General features: G+C 41.8%; 2 protein-coding genes across 6 annotated transcripts in view; one reads left to right on the top strand and one right to left on the bottom strand.

Moving 5' to 3' along the window:
• PLPPR4 (phospholipid phosphatase related 4) overlaps positions 1-7,777 on the bottom strand; it is a gene marked incomplete at both ends in the record, with an annotated part of 31,085 nt that extends 23,308 nt beyond the window's left edge. Inside the window, one exon of the mRNA XM_082311943.1 lies at positions 7,700-7,777. Within this exon, the coding sequence (XP_082168069.1) occupies positions 7,700-7,777 (78 nt within the window). The remainder of the gene's footprint in view (positions 1-7,699) is intronic.
• PLPPR5 (phospholipid phosphatase related 5) overlaps positions 1-17,168 on the top strand; it is a 233,038-nt gene that overhangs the window by 116,051 nt on the left and 99,819 nt on the right. For 3 of the 5 annotated variants that reach the window (XM_082311956.1, XM_082311954.1, XM_082311955.1), the window contains one exon: positions 2,664-3,579. The exons of 1 other annotated variant lie outside the window; for it this stretch is intronic. In XM_082311956.1, coding sequence (XP_082168082.1) covers positions 3,466-3,579 — 114 coding nt within the window. In that variant the 5' untranslated portion in view covers positions 2,664-3,465. Of the gene's footprint in view, positions 1-2,663; positions 3,887-17,168 lie in introns of all 5 variants that reach the window. One more of the 5 variants, XM_082311958.1, reaches the window with a different exon arrangement.

Here is a 17,168-nt window from a genome sequence, read left to right as displayed (position 1 = left end):
GGCTATGATTGATTGAATACCTTCCAGAAATAGGTCAGGAAGAAGAAATGGTACCAGCCCAAATTCTGCCATTTTCTCTTGGTTTTGAGAACCTGCGGCTCCTGCTTAGGTACACCAGTGCCGTACCTTTACCCTCAGTGCGACTGCTGTGCAGGGCTGGGATTAAGACCAAGCACAAGATCAAATGCATTGCAAACTGGGCTGTCATGAGGACTTTTGAGAGACAGTACCAAGCACAGGATGGCTGTAGAGCAGGGGACTTGCTTGACCTAAAAGTCAGGTTTGTACATTTTTTTATGTTCTAAACTTAATTCTTAAATGCCTCAGGCTTATAAGAGAAGGCATTCAGGCTTTTCAGAAGTCTAAGAAAGATTTGCATCTGTATAAAGACTTTTTGCTTTTCTCTCTGAACTCGAGTTTCTGCTGCTTCTTGTCTCTTTTTTGGATGCAGGTTTCATCTGGCCCAAGGCTGTAAGGAACTGGTCTGTTCTCTAAAGGATTTTTACCTCACCATTGTCTAAGTTTTGTGGAAACTAATTGCAGAGACATGATATGATGGTCTTTCTTCTCCTAGATTTAACACTATTGGATTTAATTTCAACTCACCGTTTAATTTCAACTCACAGTTTAATTTCAAATCCCAGGTGTCATTGAAATCTATTATCATTGCCATTTTGGAAAATTAAGTTATCCTTATTTCCAGCATTGATTTTAAAGTTTGATTTAATTGTTTAGTGACTGCCAGTTAGAGTCTAGCTTTAGAAATACAACAGACATCTTCGTGCAACTCCTCAACCCTCTTGATCTTTTGCCAAATCTTAATAGAAAACCTCTCAGTATGTGTAAGACCAAAAATAGAACTGACACATCAGTGATTAAATTCCTATTTATTTCAGAAATCTCAAAGTCATGCTGAATGCATGGTAATCCTAAAAGTGCTTATTTCTTTTTTTTTTTTTTTTTAATAAATGTATGTGAAGCAGCAATTACACAGGCAGAAATCAACAAAATAAAAATTAACAGAAATATTCTCAAGCAGGAATAATCTAAAAATACTTTAAAAATATTTCTATTTAATTAAGTATGTGTGCTGAAATAGACAGCAAATCCTTAGGCAGAAATTTTACAACACAAAAAAATACCATTACTGCATTTCTTTTCAGCGTGACTTCAAATGTAATTGATGATTCATTATATTAATCATGATTACAGTTAATTATGATTATTAATTAAATCAATGATTAGTTATAATCCATGAATAACTACAAACAATTAGATTTAGGATATTGCATGTACTGTTGATTATGAAACTTCTTTTATGCTCCTGCTGTGCAAGGTTATGGTAAATCAAGAACAGCAACACTTGAAAAAAAGGTGGTTGTTATTGGGTCAGGGTGTTACCAAACTTCAGCTAGAAGTTTCCTCAAAACCCCCATCTCTAGGGGACAAAGCTGCCAATCTCTACACAATACTACAATTTATTCTACTCTCTAAAATACACTGGTTTCCATACATTAAAAAAAAAAAAAAAAAAAAAAAATCATTCTGTGGGTGCCAACCCTTCTCCAGTGGCTTACTCTCATGCTGTTTTGCTGCTTCTGAACTCCCTTCCTACAAACTGAACTTTTAATTGACAAGATCATCAGTCAAGATACGATGTTTGTAACAGCTCAGCTCCTGTGTACGTAAGGTTCCACAATAGGCTGTTTATTAATTTTGGCTTCAGGGTAACAGATTTTTAAGAATTATAGAAGAAAACCACAGAGAGGAGTATAAATTTTTGGAAGACATAATAATTTGGAAAAATGAATCTCCTTTAATTTCTAATGTATTCAGGCCTCCTTTTACTACTGGGGTATTTGGTCAGGAGGATGGTGCAGGACTGAAAAGGGAGCAGAGACTTCTTTCACTATGAACTACTCAAACTCTACACTTGCCAAGCAAGTAGCCAAACACAGAGGGAGATCTAACATGTGGCATTTGCATTTTTGTCCCAGGACAGCCTTGGCACAGGCCTGACACCTCCCTTTGTGTTCCCCTTTTCTGCTCATCTTCTGCTAAAAGCTGGTAGCATGCAGGCTGTACAGCTCTCCTATAAGCATAGAAGCAACGTGGAGGATGTAATGTTGATGACTTGGCCAATGAATTATATAGCTGCTTTGAATGCGTAGCAGCCTCCTCAGGCCTCAGATAGCCCCGTAATATTTTGGGGATGCTGGTCTCTAATGCACTGTTATAAACAAATCTGACATCTGTCCTCTGTGAGTCTGCCACATGACATGGTCAGCTCAATAAGCAGACTGTTAAGTGTATTTCTCCTTCTTCCCCTGCCCTCACACATGGTTGACTCTTTTGAGAGAAAAAGCAATGTATTTGGAAAGTAATATGCTACTTCCACAGTATGGGGATAATTTCATCTTCTACAGTTGGGTTTTTTGGCTGGTTCTTTTTTTTCTGCCCTAAGGCTAATTTAAGCATAACAGAAAACCTGCCTAGAGAGAAATGTGACTACACTGTGCCTCCAAAACACAGTGGTATAGTTCAACTCTTACACTAGATCCAAACAGCCTGTTCTTAGGAAGAAAGATTTAGCCCTGTAGCCTACTCTCCCTCTACTCTTATTCTAATCACTGCACTCCCTTGGCTTGTTGTGTCTCTTGCAGTCACACCTATACATGACTTGCAGGTGACAAAGTGCATAATTTAAATGTGGTGCGTCGTGCATGGCTGAATAGCTGGAAGAAAATCCAGATGTGACTGAGAACTGGCACTGAGCTACTAAATGATATGTATAAACTTTTGACGTTTCAAACCTAGCTCTGTCAGCATATGACAGAAACAAAAGGCAATAAAGCATCTGTTGGTGAGCCACAGTGAACATTCTCTGCGTGCACTTATTTCAGTGGAAGCTGATGACCTCCTGCATTTTTCAGCCTGGAGTCCAACAATAACAGATCTTTGTGCTTTCTGCTGGTCAGAATTCCAGCTCCTTTGGGGAACAAGAAAAATAAGTGGTCTTCCAGTACTGAAAGAAGTGTTTCCAAATAATCCTGGCATGATTAACTCCTGGCTGTGCTCTGGAAAATGTAGAAAAAGAAGCTACCTGTATCTGTATAAATGCATCACACACAAGAGTCTAGAAGACAACATAAGGAAACAATTTAACTGTACAAGGGACCTTGTCTGAAATGTCTCCGATTTTAGTCCCTGGAAGTTAAGACACCAACAGATGAAGGCCGTGCCACAGGAACACAATTTAGCTGAAGAATAAGTGCATCAAGTCACTCAGATTGACAGTACCTTGGCCTTCTGCATTCCCACATCTGGGGCACCAGCTGAAGCAATAGTGCCACTGAAGTCAAAAGCAAAAATCACAGCGACTCCTGTGAAACCAGGATTTAAACCAGGAGTTTTTCAAGTGGGATAGCATGAGTGAAGACAGTCTCTTTCCTTCACCAAGAAGAAATGTATCTATCTGTCCTGTCTCTAAAGTGTGACCATTCTGCCAGGAACAGAAACTACATAACCCGGGAAGTTTTCCAGATTCATATTACAATGCAAGACATCCGTATTTCTTCTGTAAGTGACTATAATTATGATATACTCTGAATATGCTGAAAAGAAAGTCAGTTAACAAAAAGCAAAATTTATTCCAGGCATTCTCATTATCAATATCTCCCAGAGGCACTGTAGACTTTTTACCATGAAAATGAATTCCCACTAGACCAGAGGGACTATGAATTTTCATGGCAAGTTTTGTCTTTCTCAGCTATGCAAATGAAGCTCAGATAATCCATACAGTCTACAGAACCCTAAAATGCCACAAGCATAATTAGGAATAAAAGAGGCCAAACTGCCTGGCAGTGCTGATTACCACGTGCTTCAGGTAAGCATGATGCACAAGGCAATCTAAAACTATTCAGCTCTCAGGAGTGTGTGCTGATCAGAGGCTCTGCTAAGCAGAATTATTATTTAAAATAACCTCTAAAACATTCTTACGATACATAGGATAAATCATCAAGTTATTTTATGAATCATGAAACTTGAAAATATGTAATTGAAAATGAGTTAAGATTTATTTCATAATGCTCATTTGTTTGCTTCTGATATTTTTAGAGAATGACCCATCCACACTTTTCAGAAGCTTCATTTCTTCGTTTTATTTTCTTTTCATTTCCATGTCTTCCAAAGTTCTAGCCTGATTCTCCGATTGCTTTTCCTGTGTAATGAAGAATAGCTCTAGTGATAACAATGATCGTAAGAGGGGCATACTGGTTTTATGTTGTAACTCTGTTGTTGGTAAAATCTGCTAGTTTGTATTATTCTTAAATTAGACTGAAACCAAAATCAGGCCCAGAGTATTTCTTTTGTAGTTAACCCTCAGTTGGCCTGCATACGTTCTACGTAATCATATTTTAGCCAATCCTGAAAGTTGCTGCCATCAAACACATTTGTTTACAGGAGTTAGTCTCATGCACAACACATTCTTAAGGATCTTAACATCATAAAACCTTCAGTGTCAGAACTGTATTTGTTTGCTGCTATTTCTAAAGATAAGGTCCTTCTGAAGCAGGAGTCTGTCTTTACTTGTTCTGCATGCCTTAATTCTATTAGTTATTAGATATTTTTTCACTCCGTAACTGTATAATATTTCATTTGCATAACACGAACACATCCCTTTCCTACTGCTTCAGAATTTTGACTTCCTCCTTGACCCAACATCCTTTTTTCCATGTCTTTCCTTTTGACTAGTGTTTGATAGAAAAAACAGCACTTTTTTGTAATGTCTTTTCTAAACAATCTGCTTTTCCTTTTGCCTAGACCTCCTGGGTCTTGATGCAAAGTGGATGACAGCAAACCCTAATTTTCTTATTTGAAGGTGCAAACTTAATGCGCTATTGTTTTTTTGTTGCAGTTCAGGGTGGGGAGGGACTGTCTGCTATGAATAGGACAGGGAAAATTAAAGCGAATGAGTGGCAGAAAAAAAAAAAAACATAAAAGAATTGACAGCATTCAGAGGAGAGAGGTCGAAAGCCTGTTTCTCATCATCCATTCAATGACCATTCATGAAAGTAAAAGCTTTAAAATTCAGAGAGCCTTAATTAAATTGGGTAAGTTTTGTTTTTAAGTAGTTGGCTGTTGTTGGATCACATTAGGAGCTTACCTCCTGCTTACAAAGGAAATCCATATGACGTAGTAATGCCAGTCAGCCACACTGGGGGACTCCTCTATCCCTTACACTTGCAAACTTCTCATTGCAGTTAAATTATCTTTGATTAAATCCCTCTTTATGAGGTACAACTCAATCTTTGGTTCTCCTTGAGCCAATCACAATGGAAGAATCTAAGCCATCATGTCCTTTTTCTGATGCTGTTGAAGTGCTGGCATCTGCCTGTGCTACAAAGCTTTAGAAAGGCATTCTCATTAGTGTGATTACAATTAGCGTGCGTGTGGGTAAATGCAGGGTCAATGTACACAAGTAACAGAAGCTAAGTGTTTCTTTCTAAAGATCATATGAATTGTTGTCACCCTTTCACTCAAGTGATTTGAGCACTCAACTGAAATGTGTGAAATGGTTTCAAATCCTCCTGCTGTGTAATGGGAGAGGGCTAGTAACTTGCCAAAGAGTTTCCTAATCAATGTTTAGGCTCAGGTGTATTGCAGCCAGTTTTTTCTCTTGATGTTGCTTTTACTTGTACTGAATACTTGCATGTTCGTCAGTTCAAGAGGGGTCATAAGGCTGCAGTTCAATACTTAGAACTCGCTCCTGGGGGAGAAGGGCTCGCGCAGGCTCTAGACTCTGCTCCTGTGACTGAATAACATCGAAGTCCTGAAAGTTCATTAGGAGACTGTTCTGTTAAGTGAGGACTCTGACTCCCTCTCAGAGCAGCTGGGTGTTGAAGAGATCTCCACCTCTTTTTAGATCTAGCTGTAAATGACTTGCTGAAGGTCTTGAGAGTCCACACCAGGGTGGAGAACTCACCTGCTTCATGTGGGAACTGTACACAGAGCTCAGTCTAAGTTCTTCATTGCTCACAGAATCCTTTGCCTTATTCCTTGTAACAGCTACAGGGAGCTTCTAGGGGAACTACAAGTACGCAATTAGTATTATATAAGGCAACTCTTTTGAGCAGCAGGCACACGTTTTGTGCTGCTGTTCTGTATTTCATCCCATCTCGCTGCAGGCCAACGCACAGCCCACCAGTTCTGTTGTGTCTTGCAGGATCTCTGCATCATCCCCTGTATTAGAGTCATGCCCCGCAATCTCCCTTCCTGCTTGGATTCCCAAAGCAACAGAGACAGCACAGAGAGTGAGGAGGCCCCTACCCTTTTTTAGGGGCTTCTCCAAGCTTGACCTCTCCCTCCTATGCAAAGCTAACTTAAGCTATATGGCACAGCAAGCGCCTTCCACCAAAGGGCTTTTCTTCAGCAGGCCTAATTACATTGATGGGATGTGTCTGATGCTTCCATACAACCAGCCTCTGCAAAGCTTTCCAGTTGGTGCAGCTTACTTTGGGTTAGCTCCTGACCGTGGCCAGGTGCTTGGGGAGCGCAGGGGACAGAGACATTCCACTGTTACCTGAAATCCCTTCTCAACCTGACCCCTTCTACCACCTAGAGAACCTCCAAAGCCCTTCAAGTGCACCTGAAAGAAAATTATTTTTGTTTTCTATTTCACCCAATATTTATATTTTAATATTTTATACATTAAGTATTGTATATACTTTTCTGCTCTGATTTAGCGTACCAGTTATTGATAACTTACACCATATGTTACCATTAAGTTCTTCACATCGTTTTCACAGCCTCTCTCTGGGGTAAGTTACACGGTGCCTCAAAGTGCCTCAGTCACTTCCCTGTGAGTGGGGTCGCCTGAAACACTTTGCTCAATCCGTAAAACATTTTTACCTCCCTCTTACAGCTGTGCCATTAAACAAATTCACATCGCACCAATTTCCTTACGCTTAAACTGTGTCTGCTCCTGATGTTACAGAAGTCCGTAAGTGTCTGTCCTTTCCCGGGGGGCTCAATGCCTCCCAGTGACACACCAAGCGGCTCCTGCCTCTGCAACTCCACCTGCTACCAGCTGAGCAGCCATAGCAGGTTTTGCTCTTTAAGATGTGCCGAGAACCTCATTCCATTTTCAAATCAGACATTTTTAGCTCTGTTAGAGGAAGCACATAATCCAAGGGTTGGTAAAAACGTACCACTGATTATCATTTTGAGAACATTTCTATTTTCCTAAGCATTCCTTTATGAACGTGATTTTTATTCTACCAAAGCAATGCAAGCGGCGTTTGCCTAGCAGCCAGCCCTTCTTGAAACATGTCTTCCTCCCCAGAGGTTCCTGTGCACATAGCATGATTTAGCTGAGCAAGCCTTTCATTTTCTGAGTAATTCTTAGAAATAATTCCCACGTGAACAGACCGCAAAGGAGAGGTTAATTTACGCCAGTTCCTTCAGGGGGGCTTCAATGCGCTGCTTTCGGTGAGGCAAAGCAGCACGTAGGGATTTTGCATCAGACGGTGCAGAAACAGCGCCGCGGCGAGCTCCCCCTCCGCGGGCAGAGCGGCGTGCCCCGCCGCAGGGCTCCGAGCCGGGCAGGGCTCCCCGCCGCGCCGCTGCCCGCGCCCCCCGCCAGCCCCGCCGCCCCCGCGGCTGCTCCCGGGGGGCCGCCTCGGCGGGGGCGGCCACTCACCTCCACGAAGTAGAAGCAGGGCAGGAGGGTGACGCTGTCCTTGGTGACTTTGCCCTTCTGCCGCTCCTTGGCGGACATGCTGGCGGGGGCTGCGGGCGGCGGCCCCGCGCTCCCCCGGCCGCTGGCAGCCGCCCGCCGCGGCTCTCCTCCGCCGCCGCCCCGAGCCCCGCGCCGCCCCGCGCGTCCCCTGCGCCGTGCGCCGGGCTGACGTCAGGAGGCGGCGGGGCGGCGGGCGGCGGGGGTCCCGGCCGCTTAACTCCTTCGCGCCGGCGCTCCGCCGGGCGGCAGAGCCACCGGGGCTGACGGGGCGCTGCGCTCAGGCCGGGGGGAGCTGCGGCGGCGGCGGCGGCGAGGGGTTTGTAAGTGTGCACTGAGGCACCTGCACAGGACCCCTGCGGGCAGCAGGGCGTACGGGACCCACCGCTGGGGCTTTTCTCTTGTTTCTGGGCAGTCTTTCTCTGAAACAGAGTAGCAGAACGGCCCTGGGAATAGCATTCCTGCACGGGCAATGTTCTCTTGCAGGTGTGCTCTTTTTGAGATCAAATTGCCAATGACAGCTCACCCCAGCCTCGGCGCAGGTCAGGCGGACTGGTGTGGCTGCGGCTGAGCAAAACCGAGCTCTTCAACCCCGTGTGCAGTCCTGAGGCATGTGATTTCTCTAGGCTGTGAAGTATCTGGTGCAGTTCCTGATACAATCGTAAAGAGAACAGAATTAACCTGAACAATTGTTTCCATGGTGAAATGTGTTCTTTTGAGATCCTATTTATGGATCAAAGTTTGCAGCCTTTTCTCAGGTAAGCTCCTGTTGATGTCAACGAGAGGTACGCTGGATAAGGCCTGCAGGAGTTCTCTGTACAAGATGGCATTTTCATTCTTTTGTAGCACATAAATAATGTCTGCAAAGGTTGTCTTCCAACTGTAAGCTTATTCTTGCATTGTGGTGTTTAGCTTTAATGTTCAAGGAGAGAAGTGTGACTCAAGCAGTCATCACTTATTTCCTGTCCCTCCTTTTTGTGGGAACATGGGAAATAACCTGCTGTTCTTCTTCAGCTGGTCGCTAGTATTTTGTCTGCTGTAGCCAGTGTGCTATGGCAATGGAGGTGAAGATTCTCACCAGCCCCTTTTCTTTCCTAGCTGTTCTCCTTTCATTTACCCACAGAGGATGTGCCAATCCGTGCTCTGCACTGAGCAGACAAGCAAAGAAGTTTCGTAAGAAGGTAAAAGCAAAAATGTACTCCATGCCTGCAGGCAGGTGTGGAAGGCAAAGCTGTACTCTCACTCCAAATAATTGAAAAAGACTTTTCAGAGCTGTGACAGGTTGCAAGTGTTGCCGTACCAACATACAGTCTTTTCCTAACCCAGTGAGGAAAGATTTCCAGGGTTTCTGCTGACTCAGGGGTACAGGGGACTCACTGGTACTCCTGCAAGAGGAAGGTCGGGGGGCTTCAGGCAACAGAAGTGGCCAGGAGGGTTTCTGGGAGTGGAGGAGCTGCGAGCAGGGGAGGTTTGTGCCTGACTGTCAGCACCAAACTCCAGGAAATTGTTTTGGGTGGTGTGGGGCTGTGTGGTAGTGTGGTTCCTACCCATTAGTGGTCTAGCTTTTAAGTAAAAAAAGGTCCCTTTTTGTTAGTCTTGCTGCTGGGTTATTCCAAGTAAAATAGCAAGAGTTGAGAAGCTGTAGCAAGACTTTGCTACTGCCAAATATGTAACTATTATTGGGGAGAGTGGTTAATGAGCAATGGCCACTTAGAGCTGCGTTTACTGTATCAGCCTCACTTGTTGGGAATTCATGAATCTGGCTTGAAAATCATTAGCGCACACCATTAAAAATTACTGAAGCATGTTTTGTCTGCCTCTGTTTCACACACGATTGCTTCATTCTGGAAGAGCAGGGGGGTTAGGGTGCTTCTCTGGTAAAATGAACTGAGAAACTCGCATCGTGATGTAACTTCAGAAACTGGCAAAAACCAGACTATTATTTATATTGTATTATTGTACTGCCTAAAGGCCAGTTAAGACTGCAGCTGTGATAGTTAGGTACACTAAAACACAGGGTAGTAACCAGTCCCTATTCTACAAATTCTCACTATAAGTAAGTGTCTGGTGGGAAGGATGTAATGCAAGCTGTGTGACTGCTGTAAGGGCAGGAAGAGTTGTGCTAAATCTCTGGTTTTGTTTCTCGCTAGAATGTACTGATAGAGGGAGTTAGGAGAGGCGTTATATATGATTTAGCTGAAGTGAAGCAATTACCTTTTTGTCAGTGACAGACCTTGACAAGAACTTCTGCCCTTTATCTAGTCAAATAGAGGAGGAAAAGGATCATCAGCGCCTGGGTCCCAGAGTGTGGCAGATCTGCCTTGCAGTAGTCTAAATGTGATACTGATGGGAAAGTATGGACGTGGCTAGGGTGCATTTCCCACCCTTCTCTCTGGGCTTTCACTTGTTCTCTGTTGAGACTCGGCTATAGCGACCACTTTCTCAAGAGTAAGTAACCAAGGTACAGCTAGGCTGTCACTTCATCATTTCAGTCTTGCTGTGCTGCCAGCAATGCATTCCGAACTTCCACCTTACCTGCCCAGGCAGCACCTGATGGATTCTATCCAGAGGCTCTGTATCTCTCTTCATCTTGCAGTATCCAGAGAGGGCTGCAGTCATTTGGATCTTATGTCCCAAACTAACATAATGGAGTAAGAATATTTCTTCTCTGCTTCTCAAGACTGACATTTAGGTTCCTGTGTGTTCTCTTTCAAGCACATGAATATTGGTGGAAAAAGGGAAAAGTCCCTTGCTGAGTGTAATAATATGGCTTTTGGATTAAGGGATTCATCTATATATTAACACCTGGAAACACACAAGTGCCCCCAGTGCTGTTGCATTCAGCTCTTTTGACAGTTAGTTATTAGAAATTATGGGATTGATTCCTGTTTATGTAAAAGCTCATTGGATTGCTCTAGAAGTATAAGCAGCCTTCAAATGGGTATAACATACATTTATATCCTTATTAAATTCCCTTAACATTGATAGAACAGTGTGAAATGGCTTTGGCGTAAATGAGTATCTCATCTATATGGTCTCCTAAAGGAAAATGTGTTGGTGGTAAAAAATTCAGAAAACAGCTCCTGTCTGTTTCAATCAAGATAGTCTTACATGAAAGTGTGGTGATGCATGACTTACGAATGCCTATTATCTATGTGCAGGATAGTCATATGTACAGGATCTGCACTAACGCTGACAGGTTTTTTTACGCACCTTCAAGCAATCTCTGTAACAGGAAAATGTCATGGAAACATGTTAACATAAAGCATAAAACTGTTTGTTTATGCTTTCCTTCAGCAAAACCAGTTGAGTTAATGGAAAAATTTAAAGAGCTTGAGGAACTAAAAGATAAAATTCATAGATCTGGAGTATAGGCCTCTTCTGACTCATCTGGAATAAGATTTTAAGAAGAGAGATTTATTCTTCCTTCAACAAAGAGAAAACATGGCTATCAGTGGGTGCCCCTGGTGATTCCAAGCTGATTTTTAAGAGCTCGGCTTGACACAAAACCTTGCACCCTGTAAAGAAGTATTATCAGTGGAGCTTCTTTAGGTGAAGCACTTTTTGCACCTTTCTTTGCATTGTCAGGCAGATAGCACTTGCCACAGTTATCAGAAACACGATTTGAAATTATTTTCCAGCACAGTCCAGTGTGTTGGCGAAGCTGCACTGTACAAAATGTGACCGCAGGTCATCAACTCTTTATCCAGGTCCCCTCTTCCCTCTGCAGCAAAGTCTGCCTTTATTCCCAGGCTTTGGTAAGTGCTGGACACAGGCAATAGCTATGGTTTCATGGCTTCCATGGGAACAGAAAGCATGCTGCGTAAGCAGGGACCTGTGCTATATCACTGAATAAACCCCCTTGTAAAAGCAGGATGAAATAATTTGGGAAAGAATTAGAACTGGCTGAGAGCCGGTGGGTCTGTGGCTGTGCAGATCCACTTGTCAGACAACAGCACTAGGGGCTTTGTAGCAAGCAGAAGTTTGGCCAGAGGCTGCAGCAGCAGCTGCAGTTGCAGTTACCATTGCTTAGTAGCCTAAGAAAATGTGCTTTCCCCTGGTCGCCACACAATTTCCCTGCACAAAGGCCATTTCTGGGACTGTGTGTATGGATCACAGTTGACTCCTTCATATTATATAGATGGATTTTTTGGTTTTGTTTTGCCCACTGCGCGTGGGATAGATGATGTGAACTCACCATATTAAAACTGTAATCCTCTTCTGGAGAAAGAGTGGCATATGGGAACTGGGCTCTGCTGTGTGAACTGACAGATGATTTTTGTTCTGCTTTGCTTGCCATATCAGAATTCAGAAATGCAGCAGTATGTGTATATGTGTGTGTGTGTGTGTGTATATTTATTCGTCTTTTTTCCCCTCAGTCCCTCAGGAAAATGTTTGGTTGGGGGAATTTGCTGTGTGTATTGAATTCACATGTTATTCCGTAAGTAAATCTGCCCTGAGCAAGTGAGAGGACATTGCTTGTTTTACAGTCATCCGTTTAAAAGATTGTTGTGGTCATAAGACAGATAAATTTTTACAAATGTTTCATGAACAGGCTTTCTAATCTTCGGTGCAACTACTTTAATATAGTCTGTTACTTGGAGAAAAGAAAATGGTGGCTCCCAGGACAAAGTCCATGTCAGACAACACGGCAACATCTTTTCTAGCATCCCAACAAGGCACCCTACATATAAGCCTGGTAAATGTGATGAAAGGGAAAAATGATAGGATATAGCAAAATTGCATAGCTGAATGATATCAAGGGCATCCCCTTAATTATTAACATTTGCATTAGCTTTTCGCAAGTGCAAGATTGTTTTTTCCTTACTTTTTCATGTTAGGGCAAAATTTTCTTCTCTGACCCATCTGTAGCTCCCATGTGAGCAGCACATAGCACTCTTGGATAGATGGCATGTGACAGCACTGGGAGATTCATAGTGGAACAAGTTCAAAACATACAAAAGAGATCCACAGTGCAGACAGGAGAGTTAAATTCTGCTTTGAAGTTGTAATTGTATCAAGCAATTGTTTCTCCACTATGCCTAATAATCTCCTGTTGCTGTAAAGCTCTGTCTTCCCATGTCTTTTGGCTACTAGATATAGGTCACAGCTTTAAAGTAGCAGATGACTCTGAATGATTCCTGGCTTTCCAGCTGCCTTTTACACTGCAGTGTTTGGTCCAGAAATTAAATTTTGCATGTTTTACATCAGTCATGCTAGGATCATTCTTCTGAATCTGTGGCTTTAAATACTACCTGTGAAGATGTCTACGTAGTATTTTGCAGACATACATGCCTGTGCTTTCTGGCCTTAGGCAGGTTTTGGGTTCAAGCTATGTGGCTGCGGAAGCATAATGCTGGACTGAGGTTTGTACAAACTGCTTCCCTTAAGTCCAATTTAGTACCGGGCTGAGTGGTTATGTGACTTTTAGTGAAGCTGCCTTGTGGCTGACTGATGTGGAATATGGGAAAAGGAGTTTATGTTTGTTATGCCCAATATGCTTTTATTTTGATGCTGATAATGGCATATTCTTGGTTACCTGCATACATCTGGATTTAAGATCTTAGTTACAGGCATGAAGGCATGAAAATGTCAGAATGTGAAAATCACAGACTGTTTCTGGGATATCAGTGGCTCTTTAAAGCAACTTTGTGTAGATATCAGTAAGGCACAAATCTGGATTTTTATGCGGTGACCTGTCATAGAGATTATGCTTGAATCTGGGCAAGTTACTTATCACCAGCTAATTAAATATCAGCCACTTGGTGTATGAGCTGAGGCAGAGGTCGAGTGAGAAACTGCAATCATGCAATTAACAATAGTACCCATTTGTCTAAATGGAAATGCAGAAGTCCCAGCAGGAACCCTGTTTGCCCTGCAGTCTGTATGAAATACCATGTCAGAAAAGGGCTGATATACAGGGCTGACATTTTGAGTACTGCTACAATAGCCTGTTGATATCAATCCATCCCTTTCTAACCACTGCACATATTTGCATCTGAACTTAGTTTTGCCATTTCCAAGACTCTGATGTCATGTTTTTCCAACCTAAATAACCTCCTCCTCAAAAATTTTTTTCTTAAAGTAATATGCATAAACACAATATTACTCAATACATTTTAATGAAAAATGTATGCTTCAAATTCTGTGAACAAGACAAACTGTGTGCATGGCTTTGAGAAGGAAATTTAGTAAGTGAATGGTAAAAACACAAGATGGTGACTTATTCACAGGAGGTGGCAGCAAAAATGTCTAAAATACTAAAATATGTATTTTTCAGAGTGTTCTTAGATGTTCCAAATTCACAAGAGACAAAAATCTTTTATTTTTGCAATATTGAAGTCCAACGTTAACTTTCCTATGAGAACCTAAATTATTTTGGAAGTCTATAATCATAGTGCTGTTGGTTGTCAAGGGCACAAATTAGGTGGCCTCAGGACTGAAGAAAACTCCTGTCCCCCACCATTAAATACTCATTTTCACTGTTAGTTATTAAAACCGAGACATAAGAACCTACCCTGTGTGTACATATGCACGTAAATATGTTTTTATGTACTTATGAGGTCTTAAGGCTTAGATGCAATGTGGCAATTGAATGAAAGCATGTCAGCTAAAAATGACTGCAATTCCACAATAGCGCTCAATATATATCAGCATTAACTATTTATACTGTATAGCACCAGAGAACTTTATCACTGAACTAATAGAAAAGGGAAAACCATGAAGTGTGTATTTTATTATTTGTATAACATTTTCCTTGAAAAAAATATACATCATCAGGCAGCAGAAAAACTCATTATAAATGAATGTTATGCAGAAATAGCACAGCACAAGAATCAGTCTATCATCTTAGGCTAAAAGTGAAAAAACTGATCCATGATTAAGTTGAGTAGAAAAAGCTTGATTATAAAAAACAGTTGAATATTCACAGAGAGAACATTCTTTATAAAATTAACACGTCGGCAAAAATGTAAAAGGCTATCCAATCATTTTGTGTCTTGGTTCTGTAACGTGAGACTGAAGAGCTGTCAGGTGGCTTTCAGCCCCTTTGTGATCATGCTTAGAACGCTGTTAAAATCAACCATTGCTAAATTAAATGTAGAAAAGTTTGTTAACAGTGGGAATGTAGATGCAAACAGTCAACAGGTGTTCACCATAGAAAGGGAACAGTAACTGAGTAATTATTCCTTGATATAGATAAAGATATAACTATACAGTTTGCATTATCATTAGTGGAAATAACTGAGGATTTAGCACTCAATATTAAAAAATTATGTCTAGTGTCTTGGTTTAACCCCAGCCAGCAACTAAGCACCACGCAGCCGCTCGCTCACTCCCCCACCGGTGGGACGGGGAAGAGAATCGGAAGGGCAAAAGGGGAAAACTCGTGGGTTGAGATAAGAACAGTTTAATAACTAAAGTAAAATAAAAATAGAACAGTAGTAATAGTAATAATAACAATAATAATAAAAACAAATAATAATAATACAATAGTAATACAAAGCAAGTGATACATGTACAATTGCTCACCACCCGCCAACTGATGCCCAGCACGTCCCCCAAGCAGCGATTGTTGCCCCCCCCGGCCAACTCCCCCAGTTTATATACTGAGCATGACGTCATATGGTATGGAATAGCCCCTTGGCCAGTCTGGGTCAGCACCCCCCTGGCTGTGCTCCCTCCCAGGCCCCCGTGCACCTGGCAGAGCATGGGAAGCTGAACAGTCCTTGACCAGTGTAAGCACTACTTAGCGACTATTTAGCACTACTTAGCAAGAACCAAAGCATCAGTGTGTTATCAACATTGTTCTCATCCTAAACCCAAAACACAGCACCATACCGGCTACCAAGAAGAAAATTAACTCTATCCCAGCTGAAACCAGGACACTAGCAATAGTGCCTGCGTAGCAGAGGTGTGCCAAATAGGCATGCTTCTTAGACATAGCCTGATGCTCTGGATAGTTTCTAGCACGGAACATAAAATGACAGTGGCAGAAATGGATATTTAGCTCTCCAAACAGTTAAAGCTATAGTGCTCATCTTCTTCCAATGACATGAGAGGTTGCAAATTGCAATCCTTCTCTTGTCATATGATGGAATCTACTGTACATTTGTTTTACTGTCTCTCTGCACATGTTCAGTAGCTGCAGTGCTTCCCAGGAGTGTGGATTTACCACACACACGGAGGTCAGCAATACTGCCCATGCACAGTAGGTGTGGTCTTATGGACCACAGTCATGCACACAGTTAACTGCATGCACTCCAGTTTCTATACATTCCCAATGAATAAACGCCTATGCAGCCAGTTAAATATTATCTTTGTTTTATACCAAATAATTTGTTTCTATGTGAGAAGTTCATTGTCTGTAGAAACCTCTGGACTTCCATCTGACAGAAGTATATTGCTAAAGTTCAGAGTGCAAATCCTGAACAGAGGTGTTACACCTATGCACGCTTCTTGTTCCAAACACTGTAAGCCCGTATTTTCTGCCACGTCGATTTTTCTAATACCGCTGCTCCTGCCTTTGAAACTGAAAGGAATGTGTTTTTCAAGATGTAATTATGATTGCCTGTATAATCATTGATTGCTGATATTTTGGTTTCTGAAATAATTGAGCTTTTTTTCTCCTTTTATCTATTATTCAAGTTATCTATTATTCTATTATTTCAAATATTTTAGGAAAAAACAACACATGAGGCCTTACGTAAAAAGGGAGCTGCATATAGTTAGCAAAATATCACTGGGCAATTGGGATTGAGTTTCCATTAGCGTTCGAATAAAAGGTTAGTACTTTGCTTAAGTAGAGGACACAAAGTGGAGTGGTTGATAGGTATTCAAAATTATGCAGATTCAGATGCAATGCTTCTGAACCAGTTCGTCTCAACAACATCTGTGTGACATTGTTATAGTCAAACAGGTTCTAGAGGAAGTAATTTGGCTTCGTCAGTTTGGCTTTGGGTTTTCCTTAAAGTGAGTCAAAATGTCCTTTAGTTGATCTGAACATTCCCAGGGCGGGCAGGCCAGTATCAAGCTTTGCTCTCTATTCCTATGTATAAATTTGCCCTTGTAGAATTACGCTTCTGCAGAGAAGCACATGAGCTCATAACACACATACAGTTTGTTTATTCTTACCTAAAATGTGGCTTCAGTGGAAATACTGTAGAGTTTACAATAATACAGGGTTGAAATTCTCTGCAATATAGTGATTACTCTCAGCCTTCTGAAGTCAACTGGAAGTGACAGACTTTAGTGACAAGTACACTGGACTTGCTTTCGATCTGGGTAAGCAGAGAACTCTGGTATTTCATGTTCAGTATTGGGGTTATATGATTATTCATCTAAAATACTGATTTAGCTTATCACAGTAAATGAGCACCTCATAATTTAAGATATTTATGCTTAAGGTATCCCTATTTTGTAACTAAGGAAATGA

This window comes from Platalea leucorodia, assembly GCF_965183815.1.
Source record: "Platalea leucorodia genome assembly, chromosome: 5".
In the NCBI taxonomy this organism is placed as follows: domain Eukaryota; kingdom Metazoa; phylum Chordata; class Aves; order Pelecaniformes; family Threskiornithidae; genus Platalea; species Platalea leucorodia.
The sequence above is the reverse complement of the archived record's forward strand: the minus strand, read 5'-3'. Positions and strand labels throughout refer to the sequence as shown.